At 41.0% G+C, this 25,495-nt stretch overlaps 1 protein-coding gene and 1 long non-coding RNA gene across 4 annotated transcripts in view; one reads left to right on the top strand and one right to left on the bottom strand.

Annotated features, from left to right (window-relative positions):
- LOC110397065 overlaps positions 1–8,992 on the bottom strand; it is a 57,383-nt gene extending 48,391 nt beyond the window's left edge. Inside the window, exon 1 of the long non-coding RNA XR_002437513.1 lies at positions 8,747–8,992. This is a non-coding gene — a long non-coding RNA (uncharacterized LOC110397065). The remainder of the gene's footprint in view (positions 1–8,746) is intronic.
- The window catches only part of LDAH (lipid droplet associated hydrolase), a 121,975-nt gene continuing 106,734 nt past the window's right edge, over positions 10,255–25,495 (top strand). Inside the window, exons 1-2 of one of the 3 annotated variants that reach the window (XM_021390744.1) lie at positions 10,255–10,721; positions 24,596–24,754. In XM_021390744.1, coding sequence (XP_021246419.1) covers positions 10,688–10,721; positions 24,596–24,754 — 193 coding nt within the window. In that variant the 5' untranslated portion in view covers positions 10,255–10,687. Of the gene's footprint in view, positions 10,722–11,070; positions 11,178–16,339; positions 16,363–24,595; positions 24,755–25,495 lie in introns of those variants that run through there. The other 2 variants (XM_021390745.1, XM_021390747.1) reach the window with 2 other exon arrangements.

Raw genomic sequence — 25,495 nt, 5'->3', positions numbered from 1 at the left:
ACTTTCAGATGCAGTGCTAGAGTGTCACTTTTTTCATGCAGGCTATGAAGAACTTCTAAAAATACATCAGATGGAAGACAATGCTTCTTGTCTGAAGCACAATCTAGAGTGTGTCTTTTCCAGCTTGTAAATGGAACTGCATGTTTTCCTCATTAAACATGCAGTCTTTTTATTTCTGTCCTATGTCTTACATAATCTTATTAAAGTCCCTTCTGCAGTCTTCCAAAAAAAAAAAAAAAAGTACAAACCCACACATATGCACTCCTGTCCTCTGTGCACCAGTGCCAGCAGGCAGGAGGAGGCATGTAGAGATGTATCTTTTCTGCCCTCTTTCAGCTGCAGTAACCTGAACATACTGCACAATCCAGAAATACTGATTCACATTAATTCATACCGATAATTCTAGGGGCTTTTTTATTTCAATTGATAATGCAGTGTTTTCCATTCGGATTCACTTCTCAATGGCTCATTGCCAGGCTAGGATTCTGCTGTGCAAACATATGTAAAAGGGTCGAGTGAGATGCCCTAGGGTGCATGGCTCCTGTCTTGAGGTGCACATCAGGTCCTGCTTTATCTGTGCCAGATCCCTGCAGAAGTCTTAGAAACACAGAAACATCTCAAACAGCGTGAGATGCCTACATTTCTGCAGCTAAATCCAGATTACAGTGACTTTGCAAATGGCATGAATGGCGGAACTGCAACAACAGCAAAAAGCTGGCAGTGGAATAGCTGTGGTTCCAGTCTAGACTCACCTCTGGGCTACTTTAGAATATGACTGTCTTGGAAACAGGAACTACATGCATCCCAAAGAGCAGGTTCACCAAGACTATCATGGAAAATACCTTAGAACACTACAAAGAATTGATGGAAATGGATTTTTTGCTTTTATTATTTCAGAGTACCTTGTAAATTAACAGGATTTTGTTTGCAGTCAAATACCAACAAGCCATAGAACAATGCTTATATATTTGCTTTTTCTTTCTTCTCTTTTTAAATAGGCAAGTATCTCACAGCAAGAAACAACGACCATGGTCCCTGGCATCCTCCCTCTCTTTCCCCATGTTATATTAAACGCACTCTGCCTTAGGCCCGAGTGATAAAACCAGTAGAAATCAGAGATGCACCTGCCTGTAAGCCGGAAGGAAAGCCTCCATCTTTTTGAATTTTATCAAGAAGAAAGGAATAGTAATTCGACAGAAAGAAAGATGGAGAATCTTTGAATAATATGTGCATGGGCACTATTCCTGAGGGATGCGCTCAGGAAAAGCTTCTCTACTAATTCTAAATGACAGAAAATAGAAGTAATTCAGGATGAGCCTCTCTCCTTTTGTACAGGGGAAAGAGATGCCCTTCGAGATCAGAAACACCAGGAAAAAAAAAGAAAGAAAAACAAATGAGGAATTTATCCTAGAATAATGGAGGAGTCATTCTAGAGACTTTCATGCAAACTGTTAAGGAAATCTGAGGCATTATGTAATAGGAAACTGCCAGAAGCTACAGCAAAGTAACAGTCGAGCCAGAGCTAGGCAGTGGTCAAGCCTCTTTCTGCAGTACAGGCTGGCAGGGTAAGGAGGACAGCTTAGTGACCTCTGTAGAAGAAAGGCTGAATGCAAGGAAATCTCCTTTAGAAAGTCTTTTGACACTGTCTCCCATAGCATCTTCAGAGACAAAATGATGAAGTACAGGCTAGATGAATAGACAGCAGACTGAAAGCTGGTTGAGCTGCTAGGTTCAAAAGGCTGTGACCAGTGCCACGATGTTCAGCTGAAGTCGAGTTGCTAGTAGTGTACCCAGGGGTCGAAACTGGGGGCAATACTGTTTAACCTCTGCATTCCTGACCTGGACAGTGGGGCAGAGTGCACCCTTGGCAAGTCTGCAGACGATACTGCCTGAAGAAAATTTAGAGGGAGCTCATCAATGTGCATAAATGTCTGATGTGAGGCAGTAAACAAGATGGAAACAGATTCTTCTCAGTACTGCTCAGTAACACAACTAGAAGCAATGGGCACAAAAGGAAATATAGGAAATCCTGTTTAAATATATATATATACATACATATGTTTTTTTACAGCGAGTGTGGCCAAACGCTAGAATAGGTTGCTCAGAAAACTTGTGGAGTCTCCGTGCTCAGAGATAACCAAAGCTCAGCTGGACACAACGCTGTGCATCCTACTGTAGCTGATCTTGCATGGAGCAGGGATCTGGTCTAGACAACCTTCAGAGATCCCTTTCAATACCACTCATGCTTGTGAGTCTGGGAACCTGGATGTGAAATTTAAAATAAAGAAGTGAAAAATAAATAAAAACTTTGTTTTGTTTTCTCTGCGCTTTACCCTAAGAGGAAAATTGCATCTATCTACTTATGCCTGTCCGTGCACTCTATTCACCATCCATGCGAGACTCAGGAGCAGACAGGCTGACCTCTCTTTGTTGTGATGTTTAACTTGATGCTTGTCATGGAACTACATCTCTTTTCAAAATAAGACAGTGAAAACAGAAAATCAAAATCACCTTCTATGCCCCTTAAATCACTGTATCAGTGTAATAGTGCCACAGAAGTGAGAAAGCACCTGAAATTATGGTAAAATTTTCTTTCATATGACATGGATTTACTTCAAGTGAAAACTACAAGACATCACTAAATTGAAAGGCAGTTGTTGCAGTACTAGATTGTATTTCACCAACGGAATTCTAAAGAAAATATGAAGATGAAAATATGAATATACTATTATCAGTGATACAGACACAACACACCCAGCTTTTTGCAACTTTAACCAGTTTAAGTTTATGCAGAATTTGTAGTAAAAGAAAATAATTTCATGTACTTAACAATGGCTGGAGCAGTGAGAATTTTAACAACGGAAAAGTAGTTGGTCCCATCGACAACAACAAGGAGGAAGATGTCTGTAAAGTTTATCACTTTCTAGTAATTTAGATTTCATTGTCTCCCTCTCACTCTGCATATCAGTCTATGATTGCTTCCTGGGAGTCCACATACAGGTAACCATTAATAACAGTTCCGACTAAAACTGACAGTTCTGCAAAGACGAAACGTAAAAGCGATTCATGGGCGTTGGGCAATGCTTAGGGCTAGAAGTGATTTTTTTGTGCAGAATAAATTCTATACCTGAGCTGAAATCTGCACCCTTATTAAGATCGGAAAATCTCTGATGAAAATTCTTGGCCAAAATCTGATGTGATTTCTGACCTACTGTTTTCAAGGTCAGTTTTAGATAGCAAGAAGGGAAGGCAAAAGAAAAAAATTATTTGTCTAGCTCTCAAAAGTATTTATAACTGGAATCTGCTTTCATGAAATTCAATGTTTTATTTCATATTACAGTTTGCAGCTATTAAATACGAGGCAGTTGCTGTGTGAGTTGTTCCAGTACACACAGCTGCATTAACAGCTAACTAGAAATACATTTTACACTCAAGAGTACTTTCAAGAACCAATGCCTCTTCAGGAAGTTTTACCAGTAACTTGTTTCTTCATGTACTTATCCAGTTCCAGCTAATTCTGTATGTTTCTCTCCACGTATTTGCACTTTTTTTCTGTCTAATCTTTGAATTCTAATTTCCACTCATCTGTGGGACAAGTTTAACAAAGATACTACATTCTGTTTCCGGACAGGATTTGCTATCATATAACTGGAGACATGTAAAGGGTATTTTATATTTTGATTGGCCTTTAACAGTGCTGTCTTTGGATTAAGTATATTACACTGAACTAGGAAAACATCCTTAAGTATATAGGTCATAGAAATTATTGCGTTGTTTACATTCCTAAACAACTACCCAGCAGATGGCCTCCAGGACCCTGGCCAGAAGAACCTATCTCCAGCAGATTTATGTGGTGCTTTGAGATACTACCAACCAACTTCTAAAACCTGTTTGAATGTCATCGTACCTAGGGTTTGTTGCCGGCAAAAATACTCCCAGCTTGTTTGTTTCAACACTAACATTTATAGAGGCCTTCCTGGTATCTAATTGTACAAAATGTTCGTGCTTGGGGCTATGTCCCCACAACTGAAAGAAATACCATCAGGGACCACTAATGAGACAAGGAGTCAAGTGATAGTCCAGTCAGTTCTGTGCTTCCTAGTACTTGGCCTTAGTCTTGTTGGACATTGGTAGCACCTCTAAGGCGTCACTGCCATATTGTGTGGTTGTTTTTTTTTCATTTATAAGTGCCTGAAAAATATAAAGACTGTGTTGCAGCCCTGCACTGTGATTTCTCTATTTCATGACACAGGTTTTATGAACCAGAAGGGCCTGAGATGGCTGAGGTCAGCTTTGGAAGTTGAGCCTGCTAGGTCAGCCTTGGAAGACTGTGTGAGGTGAAGAACGACAAGTTTGGCCAAGTCTTGTTCATATTGTGCATTGGGAATGACTTTAGGTGGACGGTGTACCCTGAACTGTGCCTTGGACTGGTTCCAGTGTTCACAACCTGAAACAATGCCAGGGCACAGGTTAAGTGTTAAACGGTCTCGACAAGCAATGATCCAGTGCTCAGGTGTACTCACTGGTCCCGTTTCATTTCTCAGTAAGAACTCAACCAGGGAAGTCATCCAAAACACTCTGGAAGATCTGACCTTATAAAGCACTACCCCAAGCTTTCATCACTCGAAATCACTGCTCTTCATATCCATGAGTTAAACTGGCCCTGAAATGCACTTATTTTATTCAAACCTGATCTAGCAAAATATTCATGCATGTGAGTCGCTCTAAGCTCGCTGTTTTCAAAGGGGCTGTTTGCAAAAGCAGTTCGACACGCACTGGGAGGCTTCAGGCCCATTGTTTCATAGAAGACCAGTTCCACACTCAAAGTTTTATGCATGCTGTATGCTGACTTTACACACTAAAAATAAGAATCACATGAGAGCAATACTGTATACACTATATAAAAAATATACAACCTCCAATTAACTTCTACTTCAAAATGCTTGCTGTTAGTTTTTTTTAGCCTCATAATAGAGGAATACATACTAAAGGATTATTGCTGCCATTTATGATGTGAACATACACACTTCAAGGCATACCACAGGGTCCTCACGTGCCCACACATAAGGACACAATGAGCCATTTCTTTTTCTCCATAGAAATGTGAAACAGTAACCTTTTTCTACCTTCTGTTCCCTTTTCTTACATTCATCACCTATAAAGCTTACTCTTTTGAAGAACTTTGTTTATTTTCAATCTCTTTTCTCAGTTATTTCAGAAACTCAAGAGACAACCACTTTTTGAAGCATTTTGCTGTCTCCAGGACACCATTTCTAACTCATTATTTTAAAATACATCCATTTTCAATTGCTCTGTAATAAAAAGTAAGAAACTTGAAAACCACAGCAAACGTTATATACCTCTTAGAAATTCTCTTTAGACAAAAAGAGTACATAAACAACTGCTGAGTGTGAAATATATATCCACGAACAACTTAAATATTTATATGATCCATGAACACTTTAAAAATCTTAGTTTTAAAATCTGGTTTATACAGAAATGTAAGGTATTTAATTCTGCAAGAGTCAATAATTCCACTGAAAATCTGTGGAGGATCCAATGTTGCTATCTGCTGTTTGCCTTCCGCATGCAGTCAAATTTCTACATTTTGCTAGTGCAGTGTGTTTTCACAGAATAGGAAAGATAATTAAAAAAATAAAAAGGAAAGAAAACAGGATTGCATATAAATAAAAATTGGAAAGAAAGTTGGACCTGAAATTGTAAATAAGCCATTTTCCCCCCATTGATAATTTAATTTAAAAAGTTAATTGATAATTTAAATATTTGCAATGCTGCGGACATATGGATTACGTCAAACAGAATTGTATCAGTGCCCTGTGACAGATTCTACTTAACTTGTTATAACTCAGCTGCTGGTTAACTGTCCAGAAATACTGTGCTTTAACAGCATGAAAACTAAAGTTTTAACTACAAGTTCTTGTGTCTTGACTGTAAGTCACTCTTATGAAATTACCTTTCTCTCTTATCACCTTAATTTATTAAATTCCCTTCTGTGTGTGCATTAAAGAGGAGTCACAGGGACCAGAAATGCCTTTTCATTGCATTCAAAACACCAGAGAATTGAACACCTGGAGAGTAAACGCATTTATATTCTTTGATGAATATTGAAAAAGACTTTTTTTTTCATATTTACTGTTAATCTACTGAATAAATCATCAGGGGCCTTACTGACATGTATACAAGTATTCACGCATACCGTACCACTTTCCTACTACAGTTATAAATTATACCTGCAGAAATAGAGAACGATTTGTGATCTCCTAAAAATGCTTTCTCCACATCAAATGATGTTTGAACACCGCAGACAGCAAACCTTCGATTCCCACACCATGGACAGAAATTTGGCTTAAGAAGTAAGTTCATCAATTGGAGATGCTCTTAAGGAGTTAAGAAGATTTTTCTCATTATGTGAAGAAAATTTGAAGATGAATTACAGCCATGAAAGCAATTATTTTCTAATGTCACAGATGGACTACATAATGGTTAGGTCAGTGATGAGCTGAGATGATGGGCTAACAAAATGTGTTGCCCTCAAAACAGCCACTCCAAACTGCTTTGTTTCCTTCTTACATTCCAACATTAGATTATTGATTCTTTAGCAAAGACACTGTTTTGATTAACCTCTACTTCTGTTATTTGTTTACTACCTATTAGAACACCCAAATCAACTACAGGTCTGTAATCCACAAAGTTCATGTATTATACATATTGTTAATTTACAAAGAACACATTACAAATATATCAGAAAACACATCAAAGCATAGATATCTTATACTGAACTACTATAATTATTATTAACACTAAGGATAATCATGTATATGAACAATGTCTTAAGCAATGCAAGCCTACCACAGAATTCTACTTGACCAAAATACAGGTGAGAATGCTTTAAGGCACTCCCTTGCAATTCAAGCAAAGTGAAGGAGTTGTTCACGCATTCCATTCCCCCAGGGAAACCACTATGAAAATTTATGCTAATCAGCAACCTTATGGTCTCACTTAGTAAATTAAAAGTCATTGAGCACATGCACTGTAAAATTCACATACCAAATTTCACAGAAGACTATGGCTTATACTTCTCCTGTGAAGACAACCACCACAATTTACCACTTAGCATGATCATGCTGCCAGTGACCACTTGAATGCCATCCTACTGCTTTCTGCCATCTATCCTCATCACAGCCAGCAATCAGATCACAAACAGTGGAGCAAAAGCCTAATGCTGATGCTCTTGAAGGGAGGAAAAGCCAGCAACATTGGGATTTACCACCTTATCATTGTGGTTTAGGCTATTTTTTATTAATGTTTTTAAGTGAGGAACTTGAATATCAAAACACTGAAATTACTTTTTCAAGAAGAGCAATTCACGTGTAAAATCAAGGACAAAAGTGAGAAATTCTGGCTTTTCTTAAAGTCCATACGAAATAGACCAGGGCAAATGTCACCTTGCTCTTCTACCACATGAAGCAAAGTACTTACCTGGAACTTGGCTGCAGGAAGTTATCAACTCCAACTCGTATAGAATGTAATAATTTTAACACACACCCATAAACTTACTTGCTGCTGACAATCAAGTTCTATAAGCAGTTCAACAAAATACGGTACTCTGATCAGTAGCATCTCAAGCACCTGAATGGGTCTTTGATAGTTTAAACTCGCATTATACAATCTGACTTCTAAAATGAGAAATGACCTGCAGGGGTTGATGTGGATTTCAGACAAAGTAATGCTGGTTGTAAATAGGAATATGAAAACTTTGTTAGATCAGGCTAAGTCCCCTCTGTCTTTGACAGCATCTACCAACTGATGCTAAGGAAAGAGTATTGGGACTCCCTAACCTCCAGAAGACCAAAGACTCCGGACTCCTCAGCTTGAAGTTCAGCAGCCCTTGGTGGATTTCCCTTCAACAAATCAGCCTCATCTTTTTGGAAGCCCCTGAAAACTTTTGGAAACTGTGATGTTTCCAATTAAGCTAAGAATACATTAAAATATTTTTGTTTGGACACTGCTGCTTATTAGCTTAGCTTGCTTTCCATAAATTCTGCGACAGAAAGACAATAAGGAATCACTGTGAATTCAGTCTGACACGTATCAGCTTCAGGCATCATTTCCCCTACCTCCTTGACCCATCGGCTTATCTTCAGATGTCTGTTTCTTTTAGTGCTCCATATACAGAAAAATTTCACATATCTGAAAAACTTTGTCACATCTATAGGTTTTGTAGTGTTTTATACCCCTTCTGAGGGTGGGACCTACCAGAACTGTAGACCACATGCAAGAAATGAGTGTATCGCAGTCACTTACAGAGAATTATAGTGCCCATTTCCTGATGGTTAATAAATCTTACTCAGTTTTGACCACAACTGAGCAGAAGGCACTGAGATTTCACTGCGTACCTGTTGTGACACGTGAGTCACTCAGGAACCGCAGCCACTCATTCAGAGCCTACTCTGACTAAGCACTTGGACTCATGCATCAGCATGTAACCTATCATTTTACTGCTCTATCAGTAAGAATTCAAATGACCTTCTGCAGTGTTAAATAATGTTTACTAACTACAGTAATTCAGTACATACAATAAATTTTACTACTCTGCTCTTCACCTCCGTTTCTGGAGTATTTATTAATATGCTGAACATGACTTATTTTAACACAAATTCCTGTACAATCTTACCTGCTATGCCATCCCATTTAAAAAAAAAAAAAAACGGTGATTTAATCCTACCTTTTTGGCTGATATTTATCCCTCTGAAGATTGTAACTTCTATCCAATGACAGCTTGGCCTTCTAAGAGCCTTTGATGAAGGCTCTTCTCAAAAAATCTTTTGGGTTTTCCAAGTTCATTTCTTGTGATCAGATGTGGTCATCCTCCAAAGATTACCAGGGATTCACGAAATTAGATGTTCAAGGGCTGCTCTGAAAGTAATGCCAGTCAGAGATGGATGCTGGTGGTATGGCAGCAGAGGTTAAACCTTCCCACCAATATCCCATTACATGTTGTTGCCGTGTGACAGATGGCAGCAGAGGTGTGGTCTGACAGAATGGCACCTGACATGGAAGTGTGTATGAAGTAATGGTGTGTCACTGAATGCTTCCATGAGGAAACAATGGCACCCACTGACATTCATCAACACCTGCTGAACGTTTCTGGAGACCAAACAGTGGCTGTGAGCGCACTGAGGCGGTGGGTGGTGCATTTCAGCAGTGACAACAGCAATAGTGGGTCACCTTTGCTCGAGTTGATTTTTTTTTAGCACGGCATTGATTGCTGGAGAAAATGCACAGGTGGTGACTGTGTTGAAAAATGTTTTGTAGCTCAGAATTTGCTCTATCAAAAACTGTTATTGAGCTTATTGTATCTGTTGTAGTTTCCTTGGAAATAAATGAGACATTACTTTTGGAGCAACTCATGTATGCTGTAAAAGATACTGCTGACATGTCTCTGTGGTAACACATTTATCCCTGTTCCACTCATTCTTGTTTGTGTTCTTCTTTTTATCAGTTTGTTCAACATATGCACTAGCCTCACTGATTTGCAATTGTCCAGATTCCTCTTGAAACCATTTAGATATTATCCAGTGAATTTTTTTTTTTACCTTCTCACTACCACAGCTTCCATTTGAAACAGTTCTTCCAACACAGATCTCAAGGAAAAAAATAAAAAAGCATTTTAGCATGAGCACCTCCCTAAGGTCCTCTTAGATAAACATGTCCAGTGGACAGCCACAAAAATGACTGAGGGCCTGGATTACCTCCCATGTGAGGAAGGGCTGTGATACCTGCAACCATTCAGTGTGGAGAAGAATGACAGGAGTGCTTGTAATCTAAAGCGTGGGAGTCAAATTGTTGGGATCTGGCTCTTTTTGGTAGTGTGCAGCAACAGAACAAGGAGTAATGGGCACAGACTGGAACATAGGAAGTTCCATACAGACATTCAGAAGAACTTCTGTCAAAGGGATGAAGTACTGGAACAGGCTGCCCAGAGATGTTGCGGAATCTCCTCTGGAGACATTCAGGATACATCTGGACAACCTGCTGTAGGGAGCCTGCTTCAGCAGGGGGCTGGACTAGGGGATCCCCAGAGATCCCTTCCAATCCCTACAGTTCTGTGATTCTCTGGGGTTCAATTCCTGTGATAGGGCCTTATCTGCCCTGAGCCTCATTCAACCCTTATGGGACGGAGCGAGGCAGCACTCTTGCACTTTAAGATGAGATTTATTACTACTTTTCAGGCTTTTTTGCAAGTTGATCCTCAAAATCTTTTATTTTCAGTCCGCTTCAATGTGTTTTTGAGTTCCAGGCAGCCAGGCTCGCGCTGTTGTCCACACACCCGGTTTAGATAGAAGAAGTAACACACTGAAGAACGCTCTCTGGCTTTGGCTACCGCTTTCCTCCTCCGTCTTTAAGCACATGGGTTTATCTCGCATTTTCTGAACAGTCGCACCGCGCGGCTGAGGTCCGGGCGCGGTGGGGCGGAGCGTTGCGAGGAGGCGGGCAGCCTCACGGCCGGGCGGAGCGGAGCGGAGCCGAGCCGCCCTCAGCCCACCCCGCGCGGCCCAAGGCGGAAGGAGCGGCTTCGCCGCCCTCCGCTCGCTGCTCCCGCGGCGGCCCGGCTCCTGTTTCCGCCCGGCTAAGGCAGACGTAGGGCCGTCAGCTTGTTGCCGCTATGCTGGGTGTCGCGGAGCCGGCGAAAGGGGAAGGTACGTGCCTCTCTCCCCTCCCTTCCCTGTCCGCTCTCATATGGGGCGGGGGTGGCCGCCGAGCTGCCAGCCCCTGCCCGGAGGGCTGCGTGGCGGTCTCGGTAACGGAGGGGTGGGAGCCCTCGTCCCTCCTGCTGCCGTGGTGCCAGGCGGGGCCGGGGGCGACCACCCGCCCTTACGTAACGCTAGGGCCAAGTCCTGTCCTGGAAACGTGTTCCACCGAATAGCGTTGGTTACTGATAACACATCGCTGTGCTCCCTTTATGGTTTTTTTTTTTTTCTTTGGCTCACGATGAAACTTCGAGAAGCAAATCCTAAGCTTTGTTTCTTTTTTCTTTCCAGAAAATAGCTGCGGTAACGCTGCTTGCAGGGCTTAGTGTCTCAGTGTGTGTTTCTGTGGATGTCTCTTGCAGCTCTGAGTGATGCTCGTTATTTAAGCAGCAGGTTATTAAGCAGGTAGGGATAAAATGGCCTGTAAATGAGAACAGTACAGTTATACATACCTAAAAGTGAAAAGCAAGATGAGGTGCTTAAAGGGGAAGGATTGTTTTTTATTAGAATAGCTCAGGTGGTTTGGAGGAGCGGAGCCCCATGCCCTGCTCCAGGAGCCCTCAGTCACATCTGGCAGGCCCCAGAGCATCACCAGAGGCCCCAGATGTCACCTCGAAGGCTGATGCTGCAGCAGGGATGTGCTGGTGCCAGGCAAGTGGGGAGCAGCGGGGTCAGGGAGCGATAGAGGTGGTGGCATGGAAATGGGTGGAGAGAGAAAATGGAGGTAACAAGAAAGTGGTGTGGAGGCATGATAGTTGGAAGCGTTCCTCTCGGTAACCTGTTTGTTGTGCTTGCAAAGGTGATGAAGCAGTTTTTTTGTTGTTTTTTTTTTTCTCTCCCAACAAAAGCCATATCTTCAGAAGACTTGAATTGCTCAGATGCTGCAGGTCCTCATTCACTGAGATGTGGCATGCTGCAGGCCCTCTGGGACTCTGTAACACTCAATTAAGGCCCGAAAGTCCATTTGCACGGTCCTCTTGCAGCATCTGGTTATGAATTTACATTGTGGGTGTCCTAGAGGCCTTCAACCATTAGAATTATTACAGTTCCTTATGATCCCGTGGAGCTTGCTTACGATGCTCATGAAGGACGCAGCCACACATTTACAGGTCTGGATAAGTCCTAGCATTAACAATTAATGTTTTCTATTATGGAATTACTGCAAAGGTTATGTAAAAGCATGTGAAATCAGCAATCACTCAAGAACTTTCGGCAGTACCCCAGGTAGATGCTTGTGAAAGAGGCGAGCATATGTGATCCTTCTTTACCTGGCCCCGACCTGTAGGCATCCACTCAGCCAGCAACAACCTGCAACCCAGGATCTTTCAGGCACAGGTACACTGAAGACCTAAATTTCCTTTGTGAATTTCATATCCATGAACTCATTCTTACCTTGCACCCATGTGCAGCTCTGGTGTTCTCAGCATCCAGCCTCAAGTTCTATAGCTCAAATGCCCACTAATTAAGGAAGCAACTTCGTTCATTTTGAATTACCTTTCTGCTTAATTTACATTCTTAATTTGATATTTATTCTTCCTTAAATTCAAAAAGTTAATGAGTTATACCTGTTCGTCTGCTTCATATGATTTACAAGTACAATTATAATAAATGTTGTATTGCTAGTCATAAAAAAAAAAAAAATCAATTCCATTATGACTGCCAAGCCAAAGAACTTTATCAATGGAGTTGACAAGATTTACTCTGAAGCTTCTTACTTGCACTAGTCTTTTTTTTTTTTTTGTAGACAGCTTTGGTTTTTTAAGCAATGTTTTTTCCATTATTATGGTTTATTATAATGCTGGCACCTTATCTGGAAGAAGAGGAGGTCCTCAGTTATGAATAATGTCATGGTTATATTTCCCAAGTAATAGGATAGGAGCAAATTTTGAGGTGGAAGTTTTAGTGGTGTTTTGCATATACTTACACAGGAAACAGATAAGCAAGGTATAAAGGACGGTATTTGCTTATTTAAATAAGGCATGCTGCTCATAATGGCTTAACTGTCTTTTCTGCTCTTGATAAAGTACTGCGTAAGACTCTGGATTTTCACTAAAATGTTTGACTGAATTTGCTTCCAGCGCACGGCTTGATGGTATTTAGATGTGCACTAAGATTTAGAAACAGGTTACACAGGGGGAAGTAAGTCATTCTGAATAAAAGAATATTTATAATAGAGAACAAATGTGTAACACGAAAGGTCAGAATTTAACTGAATCTTAAGCTTGAAGCAAACCTGGGATTTCACTGAAAAGCCACCCCGACTACACAACAGATGAGTGCAATGAATGAGAAAACCAGTTGTTTACCTAGCTAGATTTGCACAACTGCCCGATGAGGCCGTGCATTGTGTAAGTGCCTTGTTTTCATTTATGAGGTAATTCTGATGTGCGGGAGCAATGTCTAACCAGGCACACTGCAAATATAAGCATGGCAGGATTACTTCCTACAGGCTACTCACTTTCTGCTACTGCCAATAGCCATGCTGTTCTTTCCCTTTTCTGTCTCATCTCATGCCTCTGTTTACAACCTGTGTTCCACTTTCCTGTATTTAAATGTGTCCTCTACTCAAATTTCTTAGAAACAAACAAACAAACTTTACTAATAGAAATGTTTTGTGAAAATCCACCCAACCAAATTTTACCTTTCAGAATAAATTGGAGCACTAATTGGAAAGAAAATTACTGTCAGGTGTTAGCTGGATTATTATTTGCACCTTTGATGAACACATGCTTTATATGTATGTATGTTTGTACTTAGCTGTGTTTTCAGGGTTTGACAGGGATGTTTTGGTGGAAGGAGCTGGGTTCCTGTACAAAATAGTGGTACTTGAGTGGTTATGCTTGTTTTACGGAACAAGCTAGCGCTGCTTCAAGTGTGTCATATCCTCTTGTTACTAGAGCTGTCAGAGCACAGATGCATGGAGAAGCTTTTCAGCTACCGCACCACTTCTCTGCAGCCTGACTGCTCAGCAGCTGTCCCTTCCATCCTGTTGGAACGATGCACCTCGCCATTGCTCCTGGCTAGGAACAGCTTGGATTCTAAGCCATAAGTTAATACGGATGATTATAATACATTATTGTAGTGACTCAGGAAGAGAAATAATGCTGTCTGATATTTTTCCTTGTTTATATGACATGTTCACTGATTCTTCCGTTTTATTTTCGTTGTCCTTTGCTCAGAGCTGCACAAGGCTTATTTATTGTCATGCCTCGCAGTGCCTTTAGAGCCTGTTTAGGTTAACAAATTAATCAGAAAGTGCTGCAGAAAACAGGCAGGAGGTGGTAAGCAGCAAACACAAGTAGAGCGGTAACTGCAGAATGGTGCTCGGACTATAGTAAGTTGGTCCGCTGTAGGTAAATGGTATTTTGACTTGTTCTTTGTTCTTGCTGGAGAGCAAGAAAAACAGCAATAGCTAGATGGTGAAGGTGAGATAAACCATTGATGCGAGAACACATGTAATTTGAAAGAATACAATGAGAAATAGAAAAAAGTGTTCTGAATTCGAGCGGGTGCTAGAACAGATGAGGCAAAAATATGGAAGAAACATAGGAAAAAGGAGTGACTGTTCCTTTTTATTGCATATAGGAAGATGCATGCTTAAACACTACAGTGAAGGATAGGGAAAGCCAAATGAAGGACAGCTTGCTGCTAATTGGATGGTGTAGGGCTGGGTTTTGTTTTTTTTTTTGCTTTGATGTCTGTTTCTTGCTAGTGTTATTATGCTCTTTGAGCTCTGACTGCTTAAGAAGAACAAAGAAAGTGTAGACCTCCTTGAAGCTAGTAGGTGGTAAAAAAGGAGTTATTTTGACATTAGATAAAGAGTCAAATACGTTTTTACTTCTTTTGCCTGTTGTTAATGCTTCTGGAAGATAGAAGTTTCTTCAGAATCTTAATTTTGGGGTGCCCCAGTATAGCGATCAGAAGGACCAACACGATGGAGAAGGTGTTACAAAAGAGGTGGAAGGACCAGCATGACAGCAAGGTGCTACAAAGGAAGAGAAGTAGATCGCTCACCTGTATCAGAAGATTCTGGGTTAGCAGGAAAAAGCTTCCACCAAGGAGGGATCTCCAGAAAGAGATCCTTCCTCAGGGCCAGTCAACCCTTAAAGGAGGCCTAAGATGGGTGGAGCCAGGCTCCATCCCTCCTGGTCACACAGTGAATTGCCTTCACCTGTGCTCCCAGGGCTGACTGGGTCTTTCGTCCAAGTGCTCAATCAGTGGTTCAGGCCATGGCTCAGCGGTTCCCATACACTTGGTTTAAAAGAGTGAATAGATTACCGTTAATTTAAATTTGTGCTTATTTTTTTGTTCTTGACTGTTGTCCAGACTACATATATGACTTAAGCAGCAATCCAACAGAAATGTGGCTCATGTAGGATGTTTGATTTAGGATAAAAAATGAGAGCGTGGAACTCTACAACTACCTGAAGGGAGGTTGTGGTGAAGTGGGAGTTGGCTGCTTCTCCCATGTAACTGGCAATAGGTCTAGAGGGAATGGCCTCAAGTTGAGCTAGGGGAGATTCAGGGGTTCAGGTTGGATGTTAGGAAATACTTGTCCAAGGGTGTGGTCAGGTGCTGGAACAGGCTGGCCAGGGAGGTGATTGAGTTGCTGTCCATAGATGTGTTCAAGAAACATTTAGATGTTGTACTGAGGGACATGGTTTAGTGGAAATATTAGTGATAGGTGGAAGGCTAGACTGAATGATCTTGGAGGTCTTTTCCAGCCTTGGTGATTCTATGATTCTAACATGTGGCTCCAGAGCCAAATATTTCATTGTCTTGTCCTGGTTTTGATACTTGTTTTCTTTTGAAAAGGTGCAAAGTTCTCATTTCCCCAGAGATGGTAGAAAGGAAGCAGTGAAGAAGCATCATCTTTGTTTAGCAAACTTCTTTTCCCAGGCCTTTAGACCACAAACAAACCTGTTTGGGTGCATATGGCCTTTCCTTCTCTCCCTCTCCTCATTTTAGATTTCTTCTTGCGCACATGCCCTTAATTTTCTGTTCAGTTCTTTTGCAGTGTGTGCTGCTGTTTCTCTTCTGCTAATTCAGTTACCTGTGAAGGCCCACGCCATCTCTTCACCAACGTAATTTACTTACCTGGTCAATTTTGAACATGCCTTGTTTTAGTTAGTGATGTGTGCTGAAGTTTGAATTCCATTAATATTTCTTTTCAAATATAAATGGGATGGATTCTTGCAGCTTTGTTCATGAAATACAGCATTCCCACCTCTAGCTTCAGCAAGATTGTAACCCAGTCTCTTACCACAGTGTTAAATTTCAACTGTGTGCAGTGGCTCCCAAAATACTGATGCAATGTCCAACAAAATTCACACTGAAATAAGTCAGATACTTTGCAAATTTCATCATCTCTTTGACAAATTTTCTGATGCTGTCCATTCCAAACTGTGATTTATGTCCTTTTGATTTTCTAGTGTAGATTTTCAGCTTTTTGCTTATTTTGTTTTCTGCAGACAGCAAGGAAAGTTAATTTGCAGCATGATATTGACCTGAGTCTGCTGTTTCTGTGAAATTTGTCATTCAGAAGAGACCTGACATAGTTTCCTCCCTAGAAACCTTCTTTACCGTAAAGGTATTGCATTTCAACAGCAGCTTTTTGTGTTCTCTCACGAATTCTGTCTTTACTTGACTGAGTTTTTTGCTCAGATTGCAGTCTAATCTCAGAACATATCTTAAAAAGTGTATTTATTATACCCCTCTGATACTTATGCCCATTACCTTCTGCTTACTCCTCCATGAGATTTGTTTTATACCCTCAAGATTTATCTCAGGTCTTTTCATGCAGCATTTAGAGGGAAGTCTGTCTTTGAAAGTGACTTTACTTGACCAATAGATTTTCAATATGCAGTTGAACAGTTTTCCTTTGTTTGGGACTAAGTCTTAAAAGCCTTCCCAAATCCCATCTTCCACTGCGGGGAATAATCCTTGCCATGCTTTGCAAAATAAACCATTGGTACTTTCTTGAGTGCACTTGTTTCTTTGAGCAATCACTTCTTGGTCATTTCTTTCAGATATTCAGATATTAACTTTATGATCAGAGTTGTGTATTAACTATGAATTGGGGGTGTGTAGCAAGCCTTTGTAAACTGTGGCATTTTTGTCCTTAATCACAGGTATGAAGTTTTCAGGATTTGGCTGTTCTTGCTGTGATTCCAATGCAACATGTTTCTAATTCAGTGTTAAATGCTGAACTGGGGGACTGTTTGGCGTACCTAGTAAGGGCATGGCTTTGTCTGCTTGAGCTCTAGGTTAGTGTAATGGGATTTCAGTTGTGGACTGAGAGCAGCCCTGCAGGGGAGGACTGGAGATGTTGGTGGACAAAGTTATGAACATGAGCTGGCAATGTGCTCTTACAGCCCAGAAAGCTGGTGGTATCCTGAGCTGTATCAAAAGCAGTGTGACCAGCTGGGAAAGTGAGGTGGTTGTCCCTCTCTGCTCTGCCCTGGTGAGGCCCCATCTGGAATATTATGTCCAGGTCTGAGGCCCCCAGTACAAGAAAGATGTGGAGCTGCTGGAGCAGGTCCACAAGAGGATCACAAGGATAGTCAGAGGGCTGCAGCATCTCTCCTTTGAAGGCAGACTGAGACTTGGGGGCCTTCAGCCTGGGAGGCTCTGGGAAGACCTTATAACAGTCTTTCAATATCTAAAAGGGGTCTAGTAGAAAGCTGGGGAGGGACTGTATTGGGGAGCGTAGTGCTAGGTCAAGGAATAATAGTTTTAAACAAAAAGAGGGGAGATTTAGGTTAGATGTTAGGAAGAAATTCTTCACTTAAAGAGTGGTGAGGCACTGGCACAGGCTGCCCAGAGAAGCTGTGGGTGCCCCATCCCTGGAGGTTTTCACAGTCACTTTGAATGGCAGCTTTGGGCAACCTGATCTAGTGGGAGGTGTCCCTGCCTGTGGCAGGAGGATGGAACTGGATGGTGTATAAGGCCCCTTTCAACCCAAATCATTCTATGATTCGAGGCCTTTGTGAAGGAGTTTCAGCACAAACAAAAACTGAGATCCTTGCCGAAGGGGAAAAGAGACCAAAAATAAAAACTAGTGTGTTATTGCCAGAACTACAATGAAAAGATGGTTTCCCTTGTGTACTCTGTTGAGTGCTGTAGACCAATAGTTGATGCTTTCAGCTATGACTGTTTTCTTAGAAGTTGTCATTGTGCCTTGTAGTCTTGGAAGTCTTTCATTTACCCCTTTTCTCTTGAAAATCAACACCAAGAGTACTGTAGCAGTTTTATTATGGTTTATGGTTTATGTTAATTAACAAGAGCTCCATTTGATTTTTTTTGTGTTGTCTCAAGTATGTGATGAACTCTTTTAAACCAAAACTCTCAGTAAGATCTAATGAGTTGACAATGTTAAGGTGAGCTTTCCTAATCCATTTCTCCAGGGTTTTTGACCACTGTCTTCATTCAATAATTTCGTATCAGATCAATGTAAATATGTATCATTGTGGTATCTGGCAGTGTTTTATGACTTCTCGACTCCTTACCTCCAGAACTCTCTTGAACTGTTCATATTGGTGCAATCTTTTCGGAACAAGCTTGATAGTGAATGAAGGCAAGAGGTTTTCTTGTTGAGGTTGCTCTGTTCGTTACATTAATCACTGGTAGATGTTTGCAGCTCCACAAATGCATTCAGCAAACAGATGTATGTTTTGAATCAATGAAGTCTGGACCTGTCAAAACTAACTCTTTGATTTTTGAGTTCTACCCTGCTTTGCTGAGCAGTTTCTTTATGAGTTGTATTAGTTTTTGGCACTTACAAGGGACCGTTTGCCTAGTACAAAATTGAAACCAAGAAGTTCTTTTCCCATCTTCCCATTCTCACAGGACAGCATGCGCTTTCTTGGTGGTCATTGCAAGATTATTAGCTGTATCAAAATCCAAATTTTGTGATCATGTTCTAGGTCTGGATCTAAAACCAGGCTTCTTTCTGCTCAGATCTGTGCACAGTGCCCTGTAAAGTGTCTCTGTACCAGGTTTTGAAATGAAAACTGATTATGGTTTTCATCCTGCATTTCATTTTTTCTATTGTTACAGCTCTGAGTGTGAATAAGCTGAAGCTTGCATCCCATTCTTACACATTTCACAGGTATTTTTGCACAGTCACCAGAGGAATTTGTCCAGCTGTTTTATCTCTTGAGGAGGAGCCAGTGGGGGGGGGAGGGGGAACAACAGAAAAACAAAACAATTGAAGGTCTTCAAATTGCAGAATCACTGTCTGAATAAAAGGCCTCCCAATTACTTCACTTGTTTTAGATGGAAGCAGCCAATTGCTCTGAACTCTCTTAGGTATAGACACTGAGTTTTATGTGTTATTTTATTTAACTGCATTGCTTCGTTTGACACATGTGCAATGCTTTGTTTTTACAAACAACACTTAACAGTTTTTAATTATTTCTTCAGCCTGAAAGGGGCTAGCGTGTCCTTTCTGTCATACAACTAACAGAATTATACTGTAAAATGAAATGCAGAAACGTTTGTTTCATCTGCCACTGACTACTGCTGATTTCCTGACATAAAATGAGTCAAGATTTGTGACCAATCTCACATCAGCTTACAAAGCCTTTGGCTCACACTTGTAATTTTTCTATTGAAAATCTGACATTTACTGTTTGGCTGTAGTTAGTCCAAGGAGATCCTTGATGAGATGTAGGCATCCTCATTCCAGCCCCCATTTGTCATTGCAGGTTTCCTGCCATGCAGTCTGTCTGTTCCTTTTGCTGCCAGCTCTTAGCTGTGAGCATGTTCCTGTCTGCAAATCAAGGAGCTTGTGTCAAGTCTGGGTGATTCTGTTCTGGGGATAATGCTGCAGAAATTGTCAGAGCCTCAGTTTCTAGCAGTCAAGCGGGAGCACTCTCACTGTACTTTTCTAGTTCCTCTTTTGCATGTGATACTGAATTCAGTCACCAAGCTCACCAATTAGGGTGGTGTTTGTTAAAAATAAAAACTAAAAACTTGTGGAGTCAATCAATGGAATGCATCTGCTTCCATTTCTGTTGCTTTTTAGGGGCCTGACCTAGTTCAGTTTCCTTTTCTCTGATCTACGTAACTTGTTACTGTCACCTATTCATGAGGCCCTTTGCTGCCTTTGCAAGAATAATAGAAAAATTATTGTTTTATCCAGCTGAGTCTGAAAAACTTCCAACAAGAGAGATTCCCCTACCTCTCAGACTTGTCATCCACTGCTTTCCTAGTGATTAAGTTTTTCCATAATGTTTGAATCTCTGGAGGCACAACTTGTGACTGTTCTTTCTTGGCTTACCATCTGCCCACTGCAACCACAAGTTTGGCAGGGCTGTCTTTGTAGGTCTCTCTCAAGTAGGCCTAGGCTGCTATTAGATTACAACTCAGCCTCTTTTTGGCATAGTAGAAAAGTACAGCTTCTAGCTGTTACTCCTTGTCCTTCAAACATCCTCCATGTGCCTCAGCACCTGTATCATGTCACCTGATTGACTTTCTCCAGTCTGTTAATGTCTTGTTTGTAGTGAGGAGTCCAAAGCTGGACACAGTACTCCAGATGCAGTCTCTCCAGGGCTCAGAGAAAAATAATCGTCTGTCCATCAACCAGCTGGTTCCTCTTGCTAATGCAACATTTATACGCTTGGCTTTCATTTTTGCAAGGCCACGCTGCTGACTCATGTTCAACTTGTCTTCTTGCCTTTCCTGCAAAGCCACTTTCTTGCCTGTGAGCACCCAGCCTGTACTGCGACATTGCAGTGTTGAACTGTAGGTGTAGGACTTTCCATTTGCCTTTGGATTTCATGTGGCAACGATGTCTAGAGGCAAAATGGTCCCTTGTTTTGTTCAGCACGCAGCTTCATGAGGGGAGCACAGGAGCAGACGCTGATCTCTGGTGACAGCGATAGGACCCAGGGGAACAGCATGGAGCTGCATCAGGGGAAGGTCAGGTGAGTGTTAGGAGAAGGTTCTTCAGCAGAGGGTGGTTATACTCTGGCTCAAGCTCCCCAGGGCAGTGGTTGCAGCCCCAGACTGCTGGATGCTGGAGTTCAAGGAGCAGCTGGACAATGCTCTCAGACATAGGGTTTGAATTTCAGGTGGTCCTGCATGGAGCCTGGCGTTGGACTCAATATTCCTTGTGAGTCCCTTCCAACTTGGGATATTCAGTGATTCTTCCTCTCCCTCCCAGACTGGTATCATGCACAAATGTGCTGACAAGTGCTTCGTGTCACATTGTCCGGGTACTTAATGAAGACATTGAACAGTATTGGCTCAGTGTTGATCCTTGAGGGACGTTGCTGCTAAGTTAATGTTTTTCTTTGTTGTGCTCTTTTTGTTTAGCTTTGTGTTATTTTTTCCCCCAACAGTACCTTATAGTCTGCTTGCCTAATCTCTGTCTCATCATTCTGATTATAAGAATACTATGGGAGACAGTCTTGCTCAAGGTATGCTGAGCAACATCAAAGTTTCTTCCGTCAGCCATTGGGTAAATTGTCTCTTTGTAGAGGTAACGAACTTATTCCAGATTATGCCATGCCAGATCTTGGCTGGAGGCTCTCAGCCATGTTTATTTGCCTACAAATAAAGGGGAGGATTTTCTTGGTAGCTCGGTGAGATCTGAGGTGAGGCTGACTGACCTGTAGCTCCCTGCATCCTCCGAGCGTGTGCATGATGGTTGCCTTCTTGCAGGCTTTGGGCACCTCCTCAGTCATCGTGATACAGCAAAAATGACAAGAGTAGACTCACAGTAACCCTGCCAGCTTCCTGGGCACCCTGGAGTGTATTTTACATACTGCTGTGATACTGCATTTATCAAATCTGCTTTACTGTTCCCTTCTCCTTTACTTTGGTTCCAGCACTGCTCTCTGTAGCTTATCATTGCCCTTGGGATTACCACTCTCAATTACATAGCATTCTTCAGAAGAGATGCAGCAGCCTGTTTGTTCTGTCTTGTAACTGGGCAATTTATAGGCGAAATCTTTAAACAGCTTACTCTGTTTATGTTATGCAGTGGTAGGACAAGTTCGTGATAATGCTTTCAGCAAGTGGTATCTAATTGCAGATTGTGAATGTTGTTACCAAGCAATCCTTCACATCCAAGTAATTACAAGTCTAAGTAACACTGTAGGATAGAGCAGTTAATATGCTGTCAGGACAGCTGCATAAGTAATTAAGCATTGTGCATGCAAAGGAAGGAAAAATAAGGATGAATGTCATTGAGACCTAGCTGTATGGCAGCACTGATCTACTTCTGGTGGATAACTGCTCTGAGTATTCTCACCCAATGCAGTGGCAGTAGCTGGAGGTCAGTAGTAAAACACCTAAATGTAGATATCTATTTCTAAGTCCCTTTAAGTGTGTCAGATGTGTCTAAGATCTCACAATAGACTTTGCTGCCTAGAAGATCACTTGCTTTGTCTTATGGTAGAACTGTGGTGTGTCCCATAGCTGTTCAGTAGTCAGTCCGTCTGCTGTAACTTAGGTCTCTGTATTCTTTAACAGGAGTTTACTTTCAGATAGACACCCACATCTTGATGCTGTGTTAATAAAGGGCTAAAGCCCTACTCAGCACGTCAAAGCCTGTGTTCGTGTATTCTAGCAGAAGTTCAAGCCTTATCTGTCTCACTAGATAAGCTGATGGAAAATGCCTTCCTTGTAATATCTTTGCATGTATGTTTAAAGAGTTCATGAGTGGAGGTAGGAGACAAGGGAGAAAATACTTCATGGGCCCAATTTCCTTTGTAATTGCATCTCTTTCTTCAGCTCTGTTCCTCCCCTCCACACTGACTCCTGAAACTCTCACCAGGCAAGTTTGTGGCTGTGAGTTCTTCTTAGCTTGCCCACAGCAGTGGCACGAGCTGTGCCCTCTGCCAGCTGGCTGAGCTGGTAGGAACCTCATCTCGACACCTGTGTCCATTAAGCATATCTGGAAATCGACAGGCTCTCTTGCAGTGTTTTTGGGGACAGGCAGTTCATTTCAAAGATAGATGCCGATAATGGAAGCGTTCTTCAAAGCTTCTTTTATGAGGACTGTGGGAGAGCTGTAGGTTTTTGGGTGTTAATCATTTTCTCAGAGTAGTACTGGAGAACTAGATTTACAAGATTTAGATTTACTTTTTTTCTATTCAGTCTATCTATATTATTAAGCCCATAAAATTCTAAATGAAAAATACAAACCCAATAATTTATAATAAAAAAAGTCTCTCAATTCTTACACTCAGTTAATACTAGGAAACTTTTTAGGATTGTCTCCTGTGGGCTGTCTTTCAGAAATCTGTAGTGCACAGTCTTACTTTCAGTTACTGCAGTGCTGTGCATAGTAGAAAATTAGAAGTTAAGATATGTCTAAAAGGGGAACAGAGCTACTGCAAGAGTTGGTGTGAAACTGAAAAGCCAGCCACTCGAATCCAGAATGCATTGCTGATCTGCCTCTTTCCTTAATCATGACTATATATTGCAGATGCTACTTGTGAGGGAAGAATTGCCAGTTGGATTTCCCTTTGCAGTTGTTTGCTAAAATCAGTTCAGAATGAAACTTTACAACTGATTTTTTTTCTTAATCGATTCACGATTAGAAACTTTGTACAAAACCTACTTGTTTAGATGAGGATTTTGGGTAAGGCTTCCTGGGTTGGAAGCACTTCAGACAAGGGATGACGAGCTAAAAGTTTTACTCTGGTTGTTGATGTAACTGGGTTTCTCTGTCACGTCTTTCAGTTTGGGGTGATGAAGAGAGAAAAAGCAGGAATAATGCACTGCAAAATATTTCTTCTGATAGTTTGAAAATATTCAAGTACTTATGTTCCAGTCACTGTAAGCTAGAGGTGGTAATATGGTGAGCAGTGAAGTATTAAAAAATGGGGGAGACTTCATCCAGTGAGTTACATGCTGTTACTGGAAGTACTAAACAACACTTTGTTCATCCCTCCTGAAGCGTTCTCTGTTTGTATTATGCTGGTTTTTTGTTTTTTGTTTTTTAAAGGTACTACATATTAATTTAAAATAAAGCACTGTTCATCTTGTCTGCATGGCCTGTTATTTCAGTTATTTTACTTAAATCTTGTAAAACTGATAAAAACTCAGGAAGTAAATAAATGTTTCTACTGGTACATTTTGTTTTATGTAATTGAGCATCATTACTTATGGCTTCATTCAGATTTCTTCGAGCTGTATAGTGCTAAGCATTTTCCAGTGACTTTGTGAATGTACAGCCTTCCACCCCACCAGGGCCCTGGGGACTTGGGCTTTAGATTTTCTTTTCCTAGCAGCTGGTCTGAAGTACAAACAGTACAGATATCTGTGCTTTGAGTGTCTCTGAGAATGTGATGTTTAAGTATGGTAGTCCATTGTAGCACTTTGTAGAGCATTCAGTTGAGTTTGTGCCTAGAACTTGACCAACTGATTAGGAAACAGAATTTGGATCCCTATATTCAGGGATGAATGGCTTTTTTCACTAAGCATAACGAATTGCAAGTACTAATTTTATCCTTAGCTAGAAACTTGAAGATTATGCTGATACATAAATATACAGTTTTATTGTAATGCTATTTTATTGTTACATCTTATTCGATCATATTCAAATTCTTTACCCTAATTCCATGTGCTGGTGGATTGCTGCCATATAAGTTATACACAGAAGAGTGGCTGTTAAACTTGGAGAAGATAATCTTTTTAAATAACTTTAAGGGTGGTGGTACTTCTGTCTGTTAATTTCAGGATAAGGGTTTCACGATGAGTTTCTTGGTTTTTTTTCGCAGTTATCCTATTGGAAGGTGGGATAGCAAAGAGCCAGATATGTAACAATTTGCTGATCTGTTATAACACTGTCTTGTTCTGTCTAACAGCAAACATGAGGTCGGTGTCAGAAGAGCCAGTCCCGTTACATGAAGAATTTATCTACTGTTGCGGAGCTGCTACCCATGTTTTAAAGTGTGGTCCCTGGAAAGACCTCTCGAAGGATGAAAGTAAAAATCTACCCAGGCTCTTGTTCATGATTATTCCTGGTAAGTGTTTGTTTGTATCATTTTAAGTTTGGAAATGTGATGAATTGGGACAGACACTCCCGCTTTCAATATCAAAAACGTCACAAGATAAATTCACTGCATGCATGTGGCTAAAAATCAGCGGTATTGCAGCGGTGAAATTTCTTTGTTATATTTGAATGAGCACAGTTATCTGTAATCTTAACAAGAAGTTATCTGTATTCCTCTTTAAGAGGAAACTGAGAAATTAAGATGTCTCATTTATGCTGTGGTGGTTGTTTGCTGACAGCATTATATATTTTAATTGCTCTCTATTTATTTGTTGTATGTTAAAGTGGTTTTGCAATGTCAGCGTTGTGCAAGCTGTTGTTTGAGCATACTCTGCTGTTTATGGGCCAACGTGTAGGCTGCTCTTTGCTTCATGGTGAGATGGTGACCAGATCCCATTTTTCAGTTTTTACAAGGTTTTGGAAGCACCACAGAATATTCTGTTACTTTCTTCAGGCACAATGATTTTATATCTTTGCCTCCTGGAGTTTACTAGGAGCATAACTTTTCACACAGTCACAGTGAAGTTTAAACTCTTTCTGCAACTGAAAAGAAGAAATAAGGCTCCAACAAGTTCATGACTACTGCTTCATGGGAACAGGTTTTCAAGCCAGATGCTGCACAGAGTAACTTTTTCTTATAACAATCTATCTGTAGGGATCCAAATTGTGAAACAATTTTCCAAAGGTCTAAGTGTGAGTTAATGCTTTTTGA

Source organism: Numida meleagris, chromosome 3 (assembly GCF_002078875.1).
Source record: "Numida meleagris isolate 19003 breed g44 Domestic line chromosome 3, NumMel1.0, whole genome shotgun sequence".
Lineage (NCBI taxonomy): Eukaryota > Metazoa > Chordata > Aves > Galliformes > Numididae > Numida > Numida meleagris.
Note: the sequence above shows the minus strand (reverse complement) of the source record. Positions and strands in the feature narration are given on the sequence as shown.